The 20,910-nt window shown below is 43.5% G+C and overlaps 1 protein-coding gene across 1 annotated transcript; it reads right to left on the minus strand.

Moving 5' to 3' along the window:
• Positions 1 to 873: 873 nt before the first annotated feature.
• DEGS2 (delta 4-desaturase, sphingolipid 2) lies at positions 874 to 19,608 on the minus strand. The gene is made up of 3 exons (XM_074865237.1): positions 19,527 to 19,608; positions 9,255 to 9,997; positions 874 to 2,622 (listed from the first exon to the last, which is right to left on the minus strand). Exons 1-3 carry the CDS (start codon positions 19,606 to 19,608, stop codon positions 2,479 to 2,481), a joined length of 969 nt encoding a protein of 322 aa, XP_074721338.1. The 3' UTR covers positions 874 to 2,478.
• Positions 19,609 to 20,910: the final 1,302 nt, after the last annotated feature.

Consider the following 20,910-nt stretch of genomic DNA (forward strand, 5'->3'; position numbering starts at 1 on the left):
GCACCACACATCTGCAGGCACCAGGCTTCCAGCCACTTCAAATTCCCGCTGAGGTGGAGAGTGCAGAGCAGGAGGGCGGTGGGGCTGCCCAGGCAGAGCAAGCTAGGACCGATGGGAGGCAGGATAAGAAGTGGCTGCCAGTTTTGGTTACCCTCCGTTTACACCATAGCCTCTGTGTCAGGCTAGGCTAGTAATCTATAGACCACAGAGGTGACTGCATCATGGAACTGCTGAGTAAGGGAACTATAGAAAGGTCACTCACCATAGAGGAGGACAATAGTCATGTTGAGGAAGATAGCATAATCTTTATTATGGTTTTTATATTAACATGCTAAGCTGGCCAACAGAGTTGAGGAACAGCTTGCTAAGGACACAAGAACTTGAATACCTGATTGTGGAGTGTCAGCAGCACTGAAGTAAATTAATAAACAGCTGAAGCTCCCTGACATGAGCACTGATAAAAAGAAGTTAATGGAGGTTCCTACACCAAAGCCTCTTCCTTCAGGAGAAAAGAGGCTTTAATATTTAAGACATAATGTCTTAAATATGTCCTTTACTGAAGAACCAATGAAGTCTGAAGTGTCAGAAGAAGCCCTATTCTTCCACTTATTTTCCAGAAGCACAACACATGGACCAAAACAATATCTGTGAAAGAACTGGTATTCAGCCCCTGCATCACAAAGGATCTTGCACTGCTGAGCAAACCTGGGTATTTACCCAACTGCCAAAATCAGATGGATGAGAAGAATGGAAGGGGAAATGGAGGAGAAGGAACCCAAATTGCAGCAGGCTAGCTCGGCTGCCTGGTGTGCCAGGCTAGTGAATGGACAGACTGACTCACTGGATCCAGTGCTGTAGGAGGAAGAAACAAAATGGAACAAAATTCTGTTTATTGAGGAAATCAGGCTTTCCAGGTCTCATACATACTTTGAGGGACCAACAAGAATGCACAATAATCCTCTTCTTTGTTACAGACATGGATTTACAGAAGAAAACAAAAAAGTCAAACTGTTAGAGGGCTACAGTATAAGAGGACCTTTATAGGTCTGTCTTTTAACCACTTAGTAAGGACAGAAATAAGTTGCCATCTTTCCAGGGTGGAGTGAAGTTAGTTGATGGCATCTGAACTTCTGACTTCCAAGATACTGTTCTGCTTGGAGAAAGGTATGGTGATTAAGGTTTTTCATGATACAGAATTATCGAGGATAGCCAGAAGTTTATAGATGGAGAGGACAGGCAGGAAGATTTAACTATTCCAGTGGGTAGAAATGATAGATGAAGGTTAATGTCAATAGCACAAAGTAAGACATGTAGGGAGAGAAACAACCCCAGCTCCATGTTCCAGGTACAGCCCCTTAACACCATCAGTGGCAACTTTTATACACATGAAGTATCACATGCTTCCCAAACGTCAAGTTGGTGCCTCTTGCATGATAGAGGAAAAATTTACAATTATTCTGAAAGCAATTAGAAACAAATATCACCATAACATCTCCTTGTCTTCACTGACACATACTCTTAACTCCTGTGCACAGAAAGAGGTATAATATAGAAAAGACCAAGAAAGGTGATCAGGAATATTAACAACTTCAGCAAGCAGCAATTAAAACTAGAACCTTTCCATTCACAGAAGGATTTACAGTGGGGAAAAGGATGAAAAACATGAAGTTATGAATACTGTTGAAGAGGTGAGTGAGGAAGGACTAGACAGTTCCTCCAGGGGCACATCCATGCTGCTAATCAGGCAGCAAATGGAAGACTAAAGGAAGGGTTTCTCCATGTCACAGTTCAGCTCTGCCAGGTAGCTACACTGAATATTAGATTCTAAGAACAGAAATACATTCAGAAAAGGTTAGACAACGCCCTGGAATAAAGGTTAAACAGCAGCTACTAAAATAATGATACAAATGTACAAAAATATACACGTATTCCATTGCATATACAAAATCTCTGCTACCAGCAATTATCAGAAGGTATTAGATTAGACAAGACATTGAGCTAAAGGCACCCTTGTGTTCTCCAGAAAGTATCATTTACTACTGCATGCCAGTTCTCCCTGCTTCCAGAGTCCTGTGCACGCAGAGCATCTACATCTAATCTGGCATGAAGAGAAACCAGTCCTAAACTACACACATACACACTCACACATACATGCACCAAGCATTCTCCATTGCAGACCAGGCCAAAACTCAAGCACACATGGCCCAGGAAGTTAATTCTAAGCCTAGACCAAAGGTTCACATAAGCACACCTCACTCTAATCTAGTTTCTCAGGGTTACATACACAAATATCCTTTATTAAAAAGTATCAAAAGTCTAAAATAGTGCATCCAATTGCTTCATTTTCACACTCATCCTTTTGGTCTAAGGAGCACGCACCAGTGCTAATTCAGCACACACAAACATCCTTCTACTTCTGCAGAAAACTCAAGTCATTCAAATGAATAAAACACCAATGCAGCAGGCAGAGCTAGTCCGTTAGCTTTCTTTTGCCAGCTCATATAGTCTCTTAACCCTTGAGTAAGGACCAATAGTGTCATCAAAAACAAAGTCCCACAGAACTCGAATCCAGGACTGGTGATGTGGGAGGTTATCGTAATATTCTGCTGCAATCTTCTTCACCTGGAAGAAGAAGAGAGAGAATGAGCTGTTTAGCTGCACAGCGTCGGGTATGTTTCAGTCTTCACATTCAGATCTGATAGCACAGCCACAACCTGAAGTTACTTGTTACTGCCTGTGAGCTTCTGAAGTTCAGCCAAATGAGATGTACTTAAATACATTTAGATACTTCTTAGCAGATTTCTGATGTAAGTTTTGCCTCACAATGTCAGAATTTGAAAGATGATGGATTGCTGCCTTCAGTCAGAACTATTTCCTCTCATTTCGGAGGTGGAGGGATCTCCACAATGAGATGACTAATCCACTTTATAAATTGCCAAGACTCCAACACACTGTATTTAAAGCCCTGTTCGCCATTCATACCACTCATCTGCCTAGGGTTCCAGGTAGGAGAGAAATACCAATTCAGAAAATGCCAGACACAGCCTTGCCTACGCTTTGTTTTCTTTCCTCCATTCTGCTACCATGATGCAAATCTGAGAGTCGAGTTCCTCCAGCAGAGGAAATTGCAGGGGCTGCCCATTCTCCTCAGTCTGGTGTTAAAAATGCTGCAAGATTCATTATTAGATCACGACTCTAATAAAATTTAATCTGTGTTAGAAATCCCCAAGTTTTAAAAGACTGTTGCCATCAGAGAAGCACTATGCATGAACGGGGGTGGTGCTTGTAGAGGGAGTAAGGCCAGAACCAGAGGACAAAGAGATTTTAAACCTGGGAGGTTCAGGGGACTATGAGGATTCCCAAGTTATCAGTAGTCCCTGATCCAGCTAGATGCTCTGTTTTTTGAATGCACCTATGAAGCAGCAGAGTCTGTTAACTATTGTACACTTGCACATAAACTGCTTGGGCATAGTTTTATTACAGCTCCACCTCCTAGACAAACAAAGCTCTATTCTAGAGTAGTTTGTCTTGCTGGACAGCATGACTTCTCTCTTTAAACACCCTGCAGAATTTTAAAGCCAGTTATGCTGAGCATAGTACAGACTTCCAGTGGAGAGCAAAATGGTTACACAGTAATTGTCATCAGTGAGGACAGTTTCATCAGCATCTGAGGTGTAACGGTGGAAACTTAACACAGAATTTTGACTGTATGTGAAAAGGTAAGAATCCTAGCAAAAGTTAAATTATAAGCCAGTATGGCTCACTGCTAGTTACCTCGTTAATTCAGCTTCCTAGCAGACACTTCCCTGTGAGGCAGTTTGGGTAACGTACAAGCTTAATTAAGATCTTTCACCTCTGCACCTCAGTCCCTATGCACTCCCTGTGCTTGTGGCATGGTAGTGCTGTGTTGGAGGGGGAAGATTCAGTTCAGGTTCGATTGTATTCTGCCTTTCATTGAGTTCCTAATAATTCTGACATCCTAATAATTCCCTATATCCTGCTTTAAAGGGTTGGTCTGCACTTTGACTGTGATTCATTTTCAGTGGGATTCAGACAATATCAGCATTTCTCCTTAAAGGTATTTGTTAATGACTGGAAGAAGGGTGATTTCCAGGAACCAGTTAAGATCTCTGGAGATGCAGATTTAGTTCCCTGCACTCCTCCTGTAACCACAGTCAAATAATTTAATCTGGGTTCTGTATCCTCCCTTTTCCCATCTGGGTAATTGAAGTAGCCAGAAGATGAGAGGGAGGACTGTTTAGACAGTAAGCTCCCTTGAATGAAAGCCACTAACAAGGCCTTATGCAGACACAAAGAGGGTCTCAGATACCCAGCCCCAAAAGCTTCACTCTAGCTCTGACATGGTCATTCCCTAGCATGCTGCTGCTTACAGACCTTTCCTCCTACCTCCATTTTAGAAGTTCTGCCTGAATTTTGACTTGCAACAATAATTCAGCCCTCACTGATACTAGCCACATTCATATGGCAAGTCTACTATTGCCCTTTTCTGCAGAATCCCCATCTATTTCTTGCTCACATAAACAATGGTCTGAACCAAACATGTTTTCTCAGGTAGTTACGTTATTCTGCAGAACTCTTGATCCTGTTAAACTCTGACCACTACGAGGGCTTCAGAAAGTCTTTCTGTATTGCCCCTTGCACATGGAAGTGGAGGGCTGGAGATTCATAGAAACTAATTCAGCTCCTAGGAACAATGTCTCAGGCAGTGGCTGTACCCTCTGGCACTAAAGGCTAACTAATCATGACCCCAGTGACAAAGTAGCTAAAAATGGCTTATAGAAGATGCCATTAAACAGCCTGTCTAGGTTCAACCCAGTAGTTTCTGCACTTTCAGCAAACATGAGCAGCAGTATTGTCTGGGCATAGTGCTGAAGAGCTCAGGTGGACACAACATGCAGGTCTGGAAACTTGCACTTAAATATATTCCATACACATATTCTGCAGTTGCATTACAGATTTAAAACAGGCACCTAGAATACAGGTATTATTTGATAATTAAGATGATTAAGCAAAATACCCAGCAGTGAATTTTGAAGAAGATGATACACACCATATTCTGGAAGCAGGCAGCCCAGTCATGGCTGGCAAGCTGCTTGCCAGCATCAGGTGGTGGAGGAGTTGCTTGCTCACAAAGTGCATTCATTTAGCAGCTTCCTGCGGAGTATGGTGGCAATTCGTTCTGAATGAGAAGGTCAGTATGGAAACCACAAGAGATGACTAGGGGCTTGCACTGGGGTGTGTTACCCTAGATCATCTGCAGGACAGTGACTCACACAAAGTAGTTCTTTGCTTTGCTTGAATTTGTGCCCAGCAGCACCTTTTGCAGGAAGGCAGGCAGCCCTTGCACCATTGGCAAGGTCCCTGTGCTCTGGGTGGGACAACTGTATGAGATGTACAGAAACAATGGAGAGGAACAGGTAAACTAAAATATTTGTGACAAAGGAATGGGGAAAAGGGAAAATTTAATGAATGTAGTTAGAGGGAGAACTTCTGAAAGGTTTTCTTATGGAAAAGAAAGTTTGTTAAGTGCATGTTCCCATTTTGCTATCACATGGCAGGAAAGAATTTTAAAAGAGCTTTCTCTTTTACAATGGATCTATGCAAAAGTTTCCCAACAAAACCAGCTCATCTATTGTAATTTCTTTCAGCATCTCCATATGTAAACCAAAATTATCTCCTCCTTACCTACCGGAAAATATGGGGGGGTGAGAGGGCAGAAAGTAAATGGGTTTTAAAGCAGATTCCCTTTTAAATACAACATTAAACCACATCTATTAAGTATGTTTGAGGCTTGAAAAGTCATCCTCCACGTTGCATACTGGATGCAGTACAAATCCTGTGGATGGTAGTTTCCAGGTAGCAAGTTTTGCAGCCAGATCATAGATAATCTCAAAGAGGATGGCACTGTGACAAAGTATTCATAAATCCTGCTCCTGACTTCCCCCGCAAAGCTCTCATATTGCATTGGAGATGGTCCATTTGATTCCATTCCTCCCTCCCTTCCTCCTCACAGATCTCAAGTGTAAGTCTTGACTCATTATTAGTTTGTGAATGGAAGTTATCATGGAAGAATAACAAGAGATCGCAAAGTCTGCAAGAAGCTTATTAGACACTTGGCACCTGCTATATTGAGGCTTTCCTTCAAGCAGGTCAAGGCGGCAGGTAGGAAATCTCATCTCTGAGGCTGAAACTTTGCTTCTGGTTTTGTGCTTGTAGAGCACAGCAACAGGACTCCAATCCATTGTATCTGATAGGCACAAAAGTGAAATGCAACCTAACATTTCACCATGGCTGTTACAGACCATTTGTCCTGGGGCTATACAGAAGCTAGAGATCCTTACGACAAGAAGATGAAAAATTACGTTTAGAACACTAGAAGGCATATTACAGAAGTTCCCTCTATAGTCCTTGACTGGGGGGGGGGGGGGGGGGGAGAGCACTCAATCTAGCCCTCCTAGCCATCACAGGGTTAATAAAATCTGCAATTCAAAACCAGCACATCTACCATGTTTTCCAGTCTTGTCTGTCTAATAAATCTGGTTTCATACCATGTCTTTTCCTTTTCCCACAAGCTTAATGAGTAACTAGTTTGCCTCTGGTAACACTGCAGTTTTTATTGCAGTTTGTAGGAAGAGTACTGAGTTCTGCCTCCTTCTCCTGTCCCCTCTCTCCATAAGTATATTCAACCCTTCAGATAATGAAGAAAGGCTCTTTTTACTCATTTGGTAAATAATACAATATTTTATAGTTATAAGGCTTCATGCAAAGACTAATCTAGTCCTAAATCTATAGGGTTTGTTTAGAGCAGGTCCTTCATCATAATGTTAAATTTCATTGTCTCTTGTGTAATCCCTCATTATACTAGTGGGACAAGTTCTTACTGCACACTCATGTCACTCATCTTTAATATCTATAAGCTTACAGCACAGCCTAATTCTTCCTCTTTCAAATCTGTCACACTCCTAGGGTAAAGGTCTTTCCAGTGGCAAACACATTACTCACAACATTCTGAATGACACACCTGTAACAAAGGACAAAGCTGAATTTACTTTTCTGATAAGCAAGTGGAAGAGCCAGTAACTTTCCAAGACTAAGATCCAGTTATTCTATGATCCTATTTCTTCCCTACTCTCAGTCATGAAGGAACCAAATAAATATCTTTATTCCACTTTCTAATTGCAAATAATCAAAAATAAAAATAGCTACATTGAGAGGTCATCCATACAATTCAAGTATTAGAAGTTCAAGTGCCTAAGAGACAATATCTGAAAAAAACTATAGACCTTTGCCGAAGGAAGAATTTGCTGGGAGGTTAAGCAGAGGAGAGCAAGGGGAGGTTTCTACCCGTAACTGTTATGAAGTTCAGACTTTAAAGCTATCCAGAGAGGATCTGTCCCCTTATATCCTTCCATCAAAGAGACAAGGAATTTTTCTTCTCAATTTGCAGAAAAGAATAACCAACTTGCTTTAATGGACCAGGATTTTCTACAGTAACTCTTTTGCCAAAGGATTTTCACTTCCTAATGGATTTTCACTTCCTAACAGATTTTCACTTGCAATTGGTCTCATCAAAGACTCAAAGTTTTCCATATAGTTCTGTCAGACAACAACAACTGACAAGCCTAATATCTCCTCCACCAGCAGTGCAAGTCTCAGTTGCCCAAGAGCTAGAAACACATGAACACAAGCGCATGAAATCCAACTAATAACTCTATCCTCTTTACATGGAGGGCAGACACTTCCAGCTGCTGCACTGCCTCAAGGAATTAGGCTGAACTATTTGTGGTGTGGGTGGGGAAAAGCTTTTCAGGTCTCAGTCAGGTCTGGAGCAACAGTCCCAGCAAGTTCAATTAGTCACTCACCTCCCTTGTGTAAGATACAGAGCTAACCTCCTTCTCTTCTTCTATTTACATTTCAGTAATCTAAGTATCTAAGCCTATCTAACAAGTTTGAACATTTGAAACTAAAGCTAAGCTCATGCGCTTCCCACCTGGGCTCTCAGGTGTATCAGCAATGGGAGTGCCTGACAGGAGAACTTCACATGTGAACGTGGACTGCTTTACCAGCTGCTCTGAACCCCACCACGAATGGCCAGCTTCTCCAGGACAGACCTCCAGCAGTAAAGGAGGTGTGTTAAAGCAGAACTGCAGGCTATATAGAGGCTCCCCATGCTCTTCTATGCCACAAGAAAATCTCCTCTTGTTTTGAATCTCCCCTCAGACAGTGTTTCTGTGATTAAGACCATTAATCCATAAAGAAGGGTTTGCCTGGATATACCATCATAAAGTTGTACGTGTTATGCAGCACTGGGGAGCTCACATCTCCTGAATCTCAGACTCAGCTCTACCTCCACCTCATAAGGATGTTGCAGTAGTAGCCCCCAACTTTGCATCAGATCAGTCAGATGTTTCCTTCCTGCTATGCCAGAGGATTTGTGTGTAGGAGTAATACTTCGAAGTCACGTACCTCTAACACTGTGAGCACCTGCTGAGAAACCCTTGTATTAAAACCCAGAAGAGCAGCTACATACCTGGAAGGAGATTGAAAACCATTCCTAGACACCTGGGCTTTGCAAATTTGATTCCCACAACTGATAAAATGTAAACAAAAAGGGGCTTGACTTTCAAAAGAGGAAAGCCACAGCACTTTCCCAATGACAGATCAGGCATCCTCAGTTTCTGTGGGTGGGGCAGCAGAGCTAAAACAAGTCATGTAGAGCAGCTCTTTATTTTCCAGTGCTATTTGTGTCAGGCTGGAACATGCCCCAATACTTATGTCATATCAAAAATAGAAAGGCTTTTGTTTGATGTTAATCAAGCAATACAGTTAGCAGATTGATCATTAGACAAATTTCAAGTAGTAATTGCCACCTGCCTTCACTTTAGATGGGCCTTTAAACTTTCAAAGAAACGAAACCTGGTGGCTGAGGGAAGGAAATAGAGAAATTTAGAGCACTGTTGGAGGATTTTATCATGCAAAAAGTATTCCTCGAGCCCTCTGAGGCTCAGATGTTCTTGTTTCCATCAAATAAGCTAAATATTACAGCAGTTTGGCAGCCATTTATCTCAACCTCCTGCTTAAAATGAATCCAAAAAGCTTTCTTGTTTTTTCCTTTTTTAATCTTTTTTTATCTTTTTAAAACTGATCCACTGCTATGATTTGGAGTGATTTCTTTGAAACAGTTTAGCAGCTTTTATTAAAATCAAATTCAGTTGTGTTCATGCTATACTTACCATTGGCAATCTGCATCCAGGAATGCTGGGGAAGTCATGATGCTCCATGTGGTAGCCTACATTAAAGGTGAGCCAGTTCAGAGGTCCATAATAAGAGTATGTCTCATACCCTTTTAAGAACATGTAATGTTCTGCTATGAAGTGCCCAGAAATGGGGTGTACACCCATGCAGAGAATTGTACCTGCTATTAAGTAAATAATAGGTTTGAGACCCCAAAGGTAGTAAATGATAAGGTCTATAGAAAACTGGACAAGAGCGTTAAAAATTTCCATCCGTGTAATTGCTTTGGGGTTCACATACAGTGGTCTCAGACTGTAGAAAAGAGGTTGGAGGAAAAGCCAAAGCAGTTTCCGAAGTGGCGTACAGAAGAACCAGCCTTCAAAGTCTGTAGGAATGTCCACATCCAGGTTGTCCCCACCAAGGTACCGATGATGGTCAATGTGGTATTTCTTGAAGGAGGCAGAATAAGGGATGCCAATTGGCAAGTTGGCAAAGACTGCAAACCATCGGTTCCACTTGGCCTGCTTGTTCCCAAAGGCAACATTGTGTGAAATATCATGGATGGCTAGGGTGAGTGAATGGTTGATGCAACCCCCAAAAGCATAAGCCCAGAAGAAAATCCATTTCCAAGATAAATCTTTCACCAGGTAGCATGCTAGAAACTGCATGAAAACCATTCCAGATACAATCCACTTTAAATGTGGATCTGGTCCCATCAGAGTCTTGATCTCTGGATACTTTGCTGAAGTGAAAAATGCAGAGAAAAATCTCATTAGATCACAGTTATGTAAACATTATCACCACTGGGACTCTCTATTTTTATCACCTTATGTTTGAGGCCCTAGTTCTATAAAACAGCAATTCCAAAGTAGGGTTGCCACTACAATGAAAGTTTTACTAACATATGGGCTCCATTCCCACTTCCAGCATCATGTCCAATTGTGATTGATATTGATAGATATAGATATATATAGACATATATTAAAAAAAAAAAATACCCTGATGATCAATATGTGGCATCATGTGCCTTTACAATGATGAGTATTAGTATGCCAAAACCCACCAATTTAAGCTCTAAGAAGCACCTTCTGTCAAGTTTTTAATTTATTTTTTATTTTTGCCCAGCCCAGATGCTATTTTCCACAAAGGGGATACAACCACCTTCTTTGTAGCCTTTCACACTGTTGCTTTAGACATACTAGCAGAGGAAAGAAGGCTGAGCAACAGGCTCGCCAGGTTTTGCTTTGTGGTTAGATGACAAATGTAGCATTAAAAAAGAATTCCTAAGTATTTGAGTGTTCACCAGTGCTTACAACATGTACAACTCATTGCACATGGTAACATCACAAGAAAGTCAGTAATATTATCAGGAATTTGTAAGACACAAAAAATTTTTCTCTGATCCCATTTATTAGCCTGTTCCCAAGTGACATACCAAAAACAGGCATGAAAGTCATGTAGATAATCACACAACAGCTTCATGTGGCCTCACGTATACTGCAATATGAGAGACATGGGCTGGGCTTGCCAGGTCTGACTCATGTCACGCCAGGACCAACTTCATGATCTGTGGTTCTACTGGCCATTCATTTATCCTCTTAAGAAAAAGAAAACACCCAGAAGTACAGCTTATCTTCTGGGTGCTGTTCATTGCTTCAGGTCTCTTCTTTATAAACTCACACTTCTCACTTCCAGTATTAACTTGCACATTAATTTTTCCACTGTTTTATGGCTTTTACCCACCTACTGGCCTCCCTCCTTTAACTCATACTCTGCATTTCTCAATAATTAAAGCTTACACAGATAAGACCATAGGACAAGTCACTTATTCTGAACCCTGAGATTACACAGTGTGTCCATGTAAGTTTGATAGGCCCATTTTATGAATAGAAAAGTAAATATCATCTGACTGTCACAGTACAATACCAATGCAATAAAATCAGGTTATAATGATTTGCATCTATGCAGCTGTATATACTATAAACAAATGCTGGAGACAATACACATAACTTCATGTGACCTTGCAAGCAGTGGCAGATACTGAGTGCAGGATGCAGAGAAGGATTTTTTATAGGAGTGAACCCTGAAAAGTTTGCAGAAGTTCAGAGAGATGAAGCACTATTTAAGGAAGCAGGTTGATGTGGTCATGCTCTGCAAGCATTCCAACAACTTTTGAGCCTGTTGGCCAACTTCAGCCCAGCTTGACAGAGGTTAGAGACAAAAAAGATTAGACAAGTGCTGTGGAACATGATGAGAAAAGAGATATTCTCAGTTCTTCCTCTTGTGAGGACAAAGGGGCAAAAATCTCCATGAGGAGTATTCATGCAAGAGAGATTTTCTAAGTGGTGGGAAAGCTTTGGTAAAAGTTCACCTCTTTCTAAAGTCAGACAAACTTTTTGATAAAAATCTCTGGAAAGCCCAGCATTTTTTGTTTTGCTGTTTTATTTTTGTCCTTGTTTTTGCAGTTTTTGAAATTATAGTTTTTACACTAGAAATGCTAATGTGCTAGAAATTGTTCTCTGGTACCTAGACAGATACAAAAATTTTACACACAGTGCTGGGATATTCACTCTAAAGAATAACCTGATATAATGATGTGGTCAGAAAATCTGTTACAGAAATAGAATTTTATGTAGCTTAATGTCCTGCTTAGGGGCATCTGTCAAAAACCCTTTAATAAATCAAGCCACCTCAAATTTTCAGTCACGCAACTGGTAGAGATAAGATACTGCTGTCACCAGAAGAGATGAAGAAATGTAAAACAATCAAATCTGTTCCTCAGCCTGGTCAAATTGAGGCCTCTTTGACCAAAAAAAAAGTTTTAATGGGATGGAAAATGGCTAAGAGATGCTTTATACTTTGAGAACAATGAAGGTTATCAACCTATTTCTTTTTGTGGGAGCTAACAAGGATTGCAGGCTACATTTAAGAGGTTTCAGGGTAGTAACTGCCAACCAACAGCAACAGTGTCTGCAAGCAGCAATGCAGGTAGGTTGCATTTATCACAGGTGACAGCTATTAAGTAACTTGCTAGGGTTTAATATTAAATTCAACACATGATTAACTCCCCTCCACCAGTAGATTTCTGCATACTAGCTAAACCACAATACTGTGTCTGTTTATCATTAATACTGATAAACCCTTCCCATTTTCACAGCATGGAGAAACCTCACGGAGGCTGAGAGGTGGGGCTGCTAGGCTCACTCGAGGCTGAAAGCCCTGCTGGTGGAGTAGCCTGCCAGAGACCTAAATGTTGAATACTGACCCTTTCAAAACTTGAGGCCAAACACTCTTCAGTGAGACACATTTAAACTCAGATTAAGTGATCCTGATGACTGCAGTTTATATATAACGTGTTGACACAGCAATGTGGCAACATAAATATGTATCTCATTTTTCCCTTGTGTTCATGCCTTGCAGTTAGCTGAAGGAATGCTAGTAAGGCAAGATAGAGCACTTACAGTTGAAAAACCTGGACAACCCTGTAAGGCTGCTGCGACAAGTGTCTGTAGGTGCTGCACAAACCAGACATCAGCCATCTGCACATCCCAAAGGCAACGGAGAATCAGAGACAGGGCTACTGTGCAGTGCTGAATGAGGAGCCATAAAGGACTATGAGACCTATGGCTGACACACAATAAAGATCACCTTCATTTCCTACACACTGCACTTCGAGACGTAAACAGACACCTACTCTCCACTCTTGAGACTGCTAGAGTTTCACACCACAAGGCATCTGAGCAGAGATTTTCATCATGCTGCTCTTTCATGAATTCCTTCCATTTTGGTCTTCCTGAGCACTTTTCCATTATAAAATTGATAAGCTTCTATATGGCCAGAATTCATTGCTTCCCAGCAAGCACCAGATCAGGGTTAATACATGACAATGGGCATAAAATGTAATCTATAGTGAGCTCTTCATTATGCATAATCATGGCATGGAGGGGGCACAGGAATAGGAGAAAAAAACCCACATCATTCAGCCCTTCAAGATAAGGGGGGGGACACACCCACAAAGTTATGTGACCACATGGGACCAGGATTTGCCCTGGTCCCACAGGACCAGGACAGCTCCAGCTATTCTGATGTCTCCACAGCACATTCTCCAGCCTCCATCTTATTGAAAAAGTCCCTTAGCTCAGCCTGACAGACAGCTTATCCACATGCACTGCTTCTAGTTGTCCAGACTGAGCCACTGTACTGCCATTCGGAGGGTGGGGATACTGGCGTAGATGTACAATAGTGCAGAAGCATGACTTTTCTGTCTCCAAGGTCAACACACTGCAAAAGCAGTGCAGGCATTTTAGTACAGTGAGTAGATGTAGTTAATAATTCTGCCCAGACAGCTCCGTGGACTCCATCCCATAACCTCAGAGCAGCTGAAATCTGTACCACGACGATGAAAGACAGCGTTTCCCACTTGTACAACAGTGTGGATGAAAGAACAGCAGTCAAGAGAGAACAAATGCTGCAAGTATATTTTCAGAAGTGTTCACGATTCTGTGACAACTCATTTACTGAATTAACATTTCATGGAGATCACTCTGCTGTGGTGTGTAAGCATCAGTCACCTTTCTAGAGGCTTTCCTCACTCTGAAACACTACTGACAAATTACTCTGACTACACATTTTTTCCCTTGATGTTCCCCTCTGGAGACCCAGAAGCACTCATCATAGCCCTACAGTGATCCTCAGTTAGGGCTGGAGTAATTGTTCCTGGAGAAGCTGCCAGTCACTAGGTCCTGGTGTTCCTCCTCAGGAGACAGCAAATATCTTGTTCTGAACCTTCATTCATTCTCTATTCCCACTGACAGTGTTCCTGAGATGACTCAGGAGAGACCCAGTTAGATCTCAGTGATGGCACCCGACACAATTTCTCGCTGATGTGACACCAAATACTTAGCACTTGCACATTTTGGCATACATGGGATTTGGATGTGAGCAAGAGCAGGAGCTGTCCACAAACATAGAAGTGATATAGAATAAAGAAGAAACATAGAAGAAAGCAGCAGCAGCCCTGCCCACATCCATGAGAAGCTAGTAGTAACAAGAGAAGAAATTTAATTTCTTCATCTTCCTTTATTTTGACCACAAGTGCAGCATACAGGTATAGTCAAAGTGGAGATACTACTCAGTATAAGACTTCTAGAAGGCCAGTTAAAGAGAAGGGGGGGAAAAAATGTCTCTGTGATGCTGCTGTCCGGGACTATGTTCTATTGACTATAAGTCCCTATCAGAACAAATAAGAGACACCAGGATGTTAGCTTTACTACCCCATGTCCTGTGCTGGAGCTGGTATTTGTACCAAAAAAATAGACCAAAATAAGTCAGTTTGCTGACATGATAGTGTTTTGCCTTTTAGCAGCTCAGCTCATGAACATGCTCAGAAACAGCGCAGCACACTTAAGTCCTCAGCACAGGAAAGACCTGGACCTGTTGCAGGGGTCCCAGAGGAGGGCCACAAAAATGATCAGAGGGATGGGACACCTCTCCTGTGAGGAAAGGCTGAGAGAGTTGGAGTTGTTCAGCATGGAGAAGAGAAGGCTCTGGGGAGACCTTATTGCAGCCTTTCAGTACTTAAAGGGGGCTTATAAGAAAGATGAGGACAGACTTTTTAGTAGGGCCTGTTGCAATAGGACAAGGGGTAATGGTTTTAAACTAAAAGAGGCTAGATTTAGACTAGATATAAAGCAAAAATTTTTTACAATGAGGGTGGTGAAACACTGGAACAGGTTGCCTGGAGAGGTGGTAGATGCCCCATCTCTGGAAGCATTAAAGGTCAAGTTGGACGGGGCTCTGAGCAACCTGATCTAGTTGAAGATGTCCCTGCTCATGGCATGGGGGTTGGACTAGATGAGCTTTAAAAGTCCCTTCCAACCCAAACTATTCTATGATTAATTCAAACGACATATGAGCCAGGACACAGGTAGAACACACACAGAGGACAACGTGCATCACAAAAGCTTCTGACTTTGCACAGTCTCCTGCCCCCTCCAGTATGCAAACTAATAAGAAACCTTTTTGGCCCAACTAACTACACTGAAGTTTTATGTATCCACTGTGCAAGGACAAGGGTCTTAATCTTGTATTTGCCACCCACAAGCTGCTAAATTGTTTTGTGTAAGCTGGTCCAAGGGAGCTGGGTCACCCAGAAGTAGCCACCAGAGGCAAAGCACTGCAGTGGTGCCACATTGTCAGTGTTGACAGAGATGGATGGTGTCAGCACATCACTATGACAGAAGCTATGACCTGTTTGTTTATGCTTGTTTATTAGCTGGTTCAGAGTAAAGAGATGTAGGAATGGTAGAAAGAGGACTTCCCAGTTCCCTGTGGAACAAAAACCTGCAACATGGAGTAAGCTGAAGCCTTCAGTTGCACTTAATACATTTTCATCAGAAGTCCACAAGCACCTAAACCAATGACTTTCTGCTCCTGTGATTCATTTTATAGGTGATCCCCACAGGGAATTGGCATGAGCACTGAGATTGCAGCTATTCTAAAGGCACTCATCAGAGAACATGCACATCAGTTGCAGCACTGTGCCCACGTACTGCAGCATAAAGGGGAAACAAACTCAGTTTCTTCGCCAAAAGCATATGTAATTCAGAGCTTTGATTTAAGCTAAGGAGATATGCATCTTGCACATTTCAGTAGGTACAATTTATCAGAATTTTCATAAATGTGAGGTTTAAATAGGCAACAGAAGAGTCAGCTGGAATAAATAGCAGACTATTCTCTAAATAAGTGAGCAGAGCTGGAAGCTATTATACTCAAATCAGCTAAATGCTAAAATAAAATGGATTTTGGCCTTTTTATTTTGTTCTACCTCCCCCTGCCCCCCAGGCTAACATGTCAGCCTTTCTACAGGATGAAGCACATATAACACACTTGCACCATCTCCACTCCAAAATATTCTTCAATGTTAGATCATATTCAGATGCTCCTGGCCTACCCTGAGCAACACTGATTCAGCCCTAATCCTCAGCAGCAAACAAGTGCTTTCCTAAGGATCTTGTGAGGCAAGATACTTTCTGACCAACCTACAGTAATTTTATAAAGTTAGATCCAACCCACAGCACAAATAAGATCTCATTCTTTCCATGCCACAACATACTGCTCATTGCTTGCATTTGGAAAACTATTTGCAGGTGAAATGACCATTTATTGTGTTCTTATGTGTCACCAGCACCTAAGCAATGATTTTTTCATCTTCTCTCAAGACCAAAAAACCAACACTTCCTACTGTGCAAGACCATAGTTCTTCAAGTGTTTCAATCCAACAGACCCTTACTGCCACTAAAGTAGAAATCCTATTTCTACTAGAAGTAGATATCCCCTATGTTGTATATCCCTGTAATAGCACTTATAAAACGATACAGCAAGGCTAAGCAGATCCAAATAATAAAAACTTTCTTCCGTCAGGTAAGTTTTTAGCTAGGTCTTTCCCTAACACAGCTCACTGTTACAGCATGACAGAAATCCCAGTGCTGACACAAGACAGTAACATGCTTTTCATAAACAAGAGGGTGAGAGAACAACAATGAAACAATTCAATTTCATAAATTGAGAAGCGTGAATAACATGTTCAGGAACATGAATAATGTGATCAGGGTCGAAGTGCCAGCTTGGCAAGAGATCTCACTGTAACCTAGAAGCAGTTGGCAACTAGACAGTACCAAGCACAAGCTACATTTTAATACCTAGAGTCTAAGAGGAAGATACTACAAACAGATAAGAGAGAAACTATCACCTCTCCCTTGCAGAAAATGTTGATCTCTTTGCTGGTATGGTTACAGCTGTTAGGAATCTCATCCCTGGTAGGTTCATCTGGTGCAACAGTGTCCTGCCATAGGTTCCAGCCAGCCCAGTTTATATGCACAGCTCACAGCTCTGCTGCTCAACTTGAACAGGTTGCCCAGAGAAGTTGTGGATGCCCCATTTCTGGAAGCATTCAAGGCCAGGTTGGACGGGGCTTTGAGCAACCTGAGCTAGTGAAAGGTGTCCCTGCCCATGGCAGGGGAATTAGACTCACAGAGTTATCATTCAGACATATCGTCATGGACTACAAAAGTCTTGTAGACACCGGGGTGTCTACACCAACTCTCAAGCCAGGGTACACAGCTTTGTGACGGACCGTTACTATCTCTCAGTTTCTCTGTTGAACATACTGGGGCAACAGCTGAAGGAAACACCGCTCATGGAGAAAGGAAGTGCCTTACATGTTTGTCAGTTTGCCCATATTCTTTTCCTAATGGATAATTTCAATTTGCAAATCCAAGTAGCCATGTCTGAGAGATCAACATTTCAAAAACCTGCAGCCTAAACAGAAAACAATCAAGTTTCAGTGCTTAGCAACTAAATCATTAACCTATTGGGAGGAAAATATTTCTTTCACCAGCATGGAATGCTGTCCCCAAGGTATTCCTATATACAAAAAAAAAAGTAAAATACATGGATATTTACAGATATCCGTTCATATGTATGTAAGATTCTTACAATGCACTCCAGATCAATAGACTCTAGACACTTTGGTAAATACATACCCTAGATACCAGGTGTTTGCTGACCCTCGGGCTTTGAACAATACAGTGATGATCATTATAGCAATATCATATGGGATATCATTATAGTTTAAAAAACTTTTGGTAACATTTTGGCATTCAGGACACTAGTTTCATGATCCATTCTGCCTTGTCAGACACAGATTGTTCTGCCCACATCTTCCAAGTCTCTCTTTCCATGTTGTATTTCTCTATGCCCTTCCTTCTGCTCCCACAGCTGGGGCAGGGGGAGCTTCGAGGAAGGAGATGGACCTTGATTCCAATTGCTCGTCCTGAACCCAAAGAGAGTGGGGGCAAAACCTCGGCAAGTATTCAGTTGAAAGGTCCTAAAAAGAGTTTGCAGCAAGGGTAGGGCAGTCCAACCACTCCAGTACCTCCTTACAACTTCATCGTGGTTTCCAGTCCCCGCTCTACAGCAAGACCAGGAAAGCAAGAGATTAGCAAGGGGAGAGACCCACCATATACACTCCTACTTATAGCTCACCAGAACATAGTCCCATAGTCCCCTTAATTGACAGGATAAGTAGCATGAGACCAAGAAGCATCATTTTATATAATGGCATCATTTGACTCTCTATCATGATTACATAGTAAAATAATTATTATTTGCCTGGATGTAATTCAAACCTGGAGCGGGTTATTCCACCACCACAACTATACCAGAAATGGTTTTGTAATTTAGATTAATCTTGAATTAATCTATTAGATTGTGGAGGAGTTAGGAAAGTACACCTAATTATCACAGACCCTGAACAGCATCTCACCCACAAGCTCCAGTGCCTTCGTTTATAAGAGATCTTTGAAAACTTTATCCTACTCATTAGATGAAAGAAAAAAACAAAAAAACAAAAAAAACAAAAAAACACCTTAAACAAATAAAACCAGAAAAAAACCCAAACAACCTTCGTTATTAATAAAATGTTGAAAATATATTTTCAGGAGATATGCAACAATATTCTGCAACAATTCTGAATTATTAGTTCTTCTCAGCAACTACCTTCGGAAAAGCCCAAACCAAAAGCAAGAACCTCCCAACCCAACGAACTCACGTGCGCAGTCAAACGCTGCGTGTGCAACGTGAAAATACAAGAGCGTACCTTGTCCCTGACAAGCAGCGGGGACTTTCCATTGTTCTCAACCAAACACTCACCCACATCCTCATTTATTTTATTGCACTGCCAAGCCACTGGAAGACCTGCCGGGAGAACTCCCCGCCACCCCCCGCCCCGGGACGGGAGCGCTGCCGCCCACCGCGGGCTCCGCCGCCGGCGGCTCCCGCCAGCCCGGGCCGAAGTTCGGGCGTGCGGACGTTGATCGCCCCGCAGTGTCACCCCGCCACCGCCAGCTCCGCCGCCCCGCAGTGTCACCCCGCCACCGCCAGCTCCGCCACCTGAGTAACCCCGCTCGGTGCAGCAGGACTCCGTTCCGCCGCCGGCTCCCCGCCGAGCCTCTCCGCTGGCTCCCAAGAGGCGAGGCGGCGCCGGGAGAGGTGGGGAGAGCAGCACCCCCCCGGGGAAAGCACCCTGCCGAGCCCCCCGGGCTGCAGCCCCCGCTCCCCGCAGCCTGCCCGGTGCCCCGAGCCGCTCTCAGCACCCACAGCGTGGGACCCGGCACGGAGCCCCCGCTCCGCCCGCCCCTCCCCGTCCAGGGGTGCAGCCCAGCCCGGCCGCCCGCCCCGACGGCGGCCGCTCACCGAGCCCCTCGACGTACCCAGGATCTCCTTCCTGCGCTGTGTGTGGGGCTGCTCCGTGTAGACCCACTCAAAATCCTCGCGGGTGACACGGTTACCCATGGCTCCCGTGCGCTCCGCACCGCCCCGCGCTGCCCTTATAGCTCCGCGCCCGGCGGAGGGGCGGCTCCGCCCGCCTCCTCCTGCCTCCTGCCTCCGCCCTGCCGGCTGCCTCTCGCCTCCGGCGGGCACCGGGGCTGCGCCGCGACGGGGCGGTCGCGGGGGGAAGCTGCGCGGCTCCGCCTGGGTGTGCGTGGAGCTGGGGGAGCTGCGGAGCCCCCCTCGGGCGGGCGAGGAGGAGCCGAGGGGAGAGAGGGTTGGCGCTGGGGCAGGAGAGGGCAGATCACCTTTCGCCTTGCTGTAGGGGCCTCGAAGGCGGCCGGGTGAGGGGAGTGGGGTGGGCGGAGGTTCGCAGGGCAGCAGGATCCCTCCCCATCGTGCCGCTGCCACCACCGGGGCTCAGCACGGCCACAACAGCCATCCATCCCCTCCTGGGACGGCGTCAGAGCGCGGGGGTCACGAGCACCGCAGGCTGGTCCCCGGGCACTTCCAGACGAGGCTTTTGGAAAACAAGGGTAGCCCAAACGCCATAAATCCAGTGCCACAGCCCTAAGCAGAGTGTGTCTTAGGGCAAAGCCCAGTCACGTGAGCTCCTCCCCAGGGGTGGAAGATGTGGGACGGCAAGAAGTTGACCAACGCCTGACACACATTTCCTTGGTGCTCAGACAAATCCTGTGTGAGCTGTCCCAATAGCACCCAGCCCTTGGCTGGGTCACACTTCACTCCTGGGAGTCTGCGGCCCATTTCCCAGATCTGGTACCATCTCCACTGAAGTAGCAGGAAATCACACTGCTTCCCTTGGTAACAAAGCCAGGCAAAGGACTTGCTAACCTTAAAACTAAGGTAAACTTGCTAACCTCTCTATTGTCTCTGATTCACAAGGAGAGAAGTTACACGTGTTACATGGTGATGTTTCTCCACACACACCCCAAAATTAAAGTGCTGCTCTTGTTCCCACTACGCTCTTTTGCAAGCCCATACCTGACCCACTGTCCATCTTCAGTGTTCATTATCCCTATTATTAGTCCTTTCACTGACAACATCCCATTTGAATCAGCTCCACACTCGGAAGACAATTTTGTTTTATTCTTTTTCAGTATGAATCTCTCCAGCTCCCTCCATACTCCTTCTAACCCTTAAAATGCCTATTACAGTTGGAATTTAAAAGTAGCAAAAATGCAGCCTTGCAAATGTGAAATGGAAATATTTTTCAGCAATAATAATTTTTGTCTGCATACATTCCCAATACTATCACCTCTTACTTTAGTCTAGTTTAACTAGTTAAATCTTACTTTAGCCTAGTTA

The sequence above is a fragment of the Strix uralensis genome, chromosome 4 (assembly GCF_047716275.1).
Source record: "Strix uralensis isolate ZFMK-TIS-50842 chromosome 4, bStrUra1, whole genome shotgun sequence".
In the NCBI taxonomy this organism is placed as follows: Eukaryota; Metazoa; Chordata; class Aves; order Strigiformes; family Strigidae; genus Strix; species Strix uralensis.

Bases quoted from the DNA above. Each gene is read 5' to 3' on its own strand.
- DEGS2 (XM_074865237.1), bottom strand. From the start codon at position 19,608: ATGGGTAACCGTGTCACCCGCGAGGATTTTGAGTGGGTCTACACGGAG. The intron at 9,998-19,526 runs GTACGTCGAGGG...TTTTCACTTCAG, and splicing joins GCGCAGGAAGGAGATCCTGG to CAAAGTATCCAGAGATCAAG. The intron at 2,623-9,254 runs GTAAGTATAGCA...TTCTTCTTCCAG, and splicing joins CTGGATGCAGATTGCCAATG to GTGAAGAAGATTGCAGCAGA.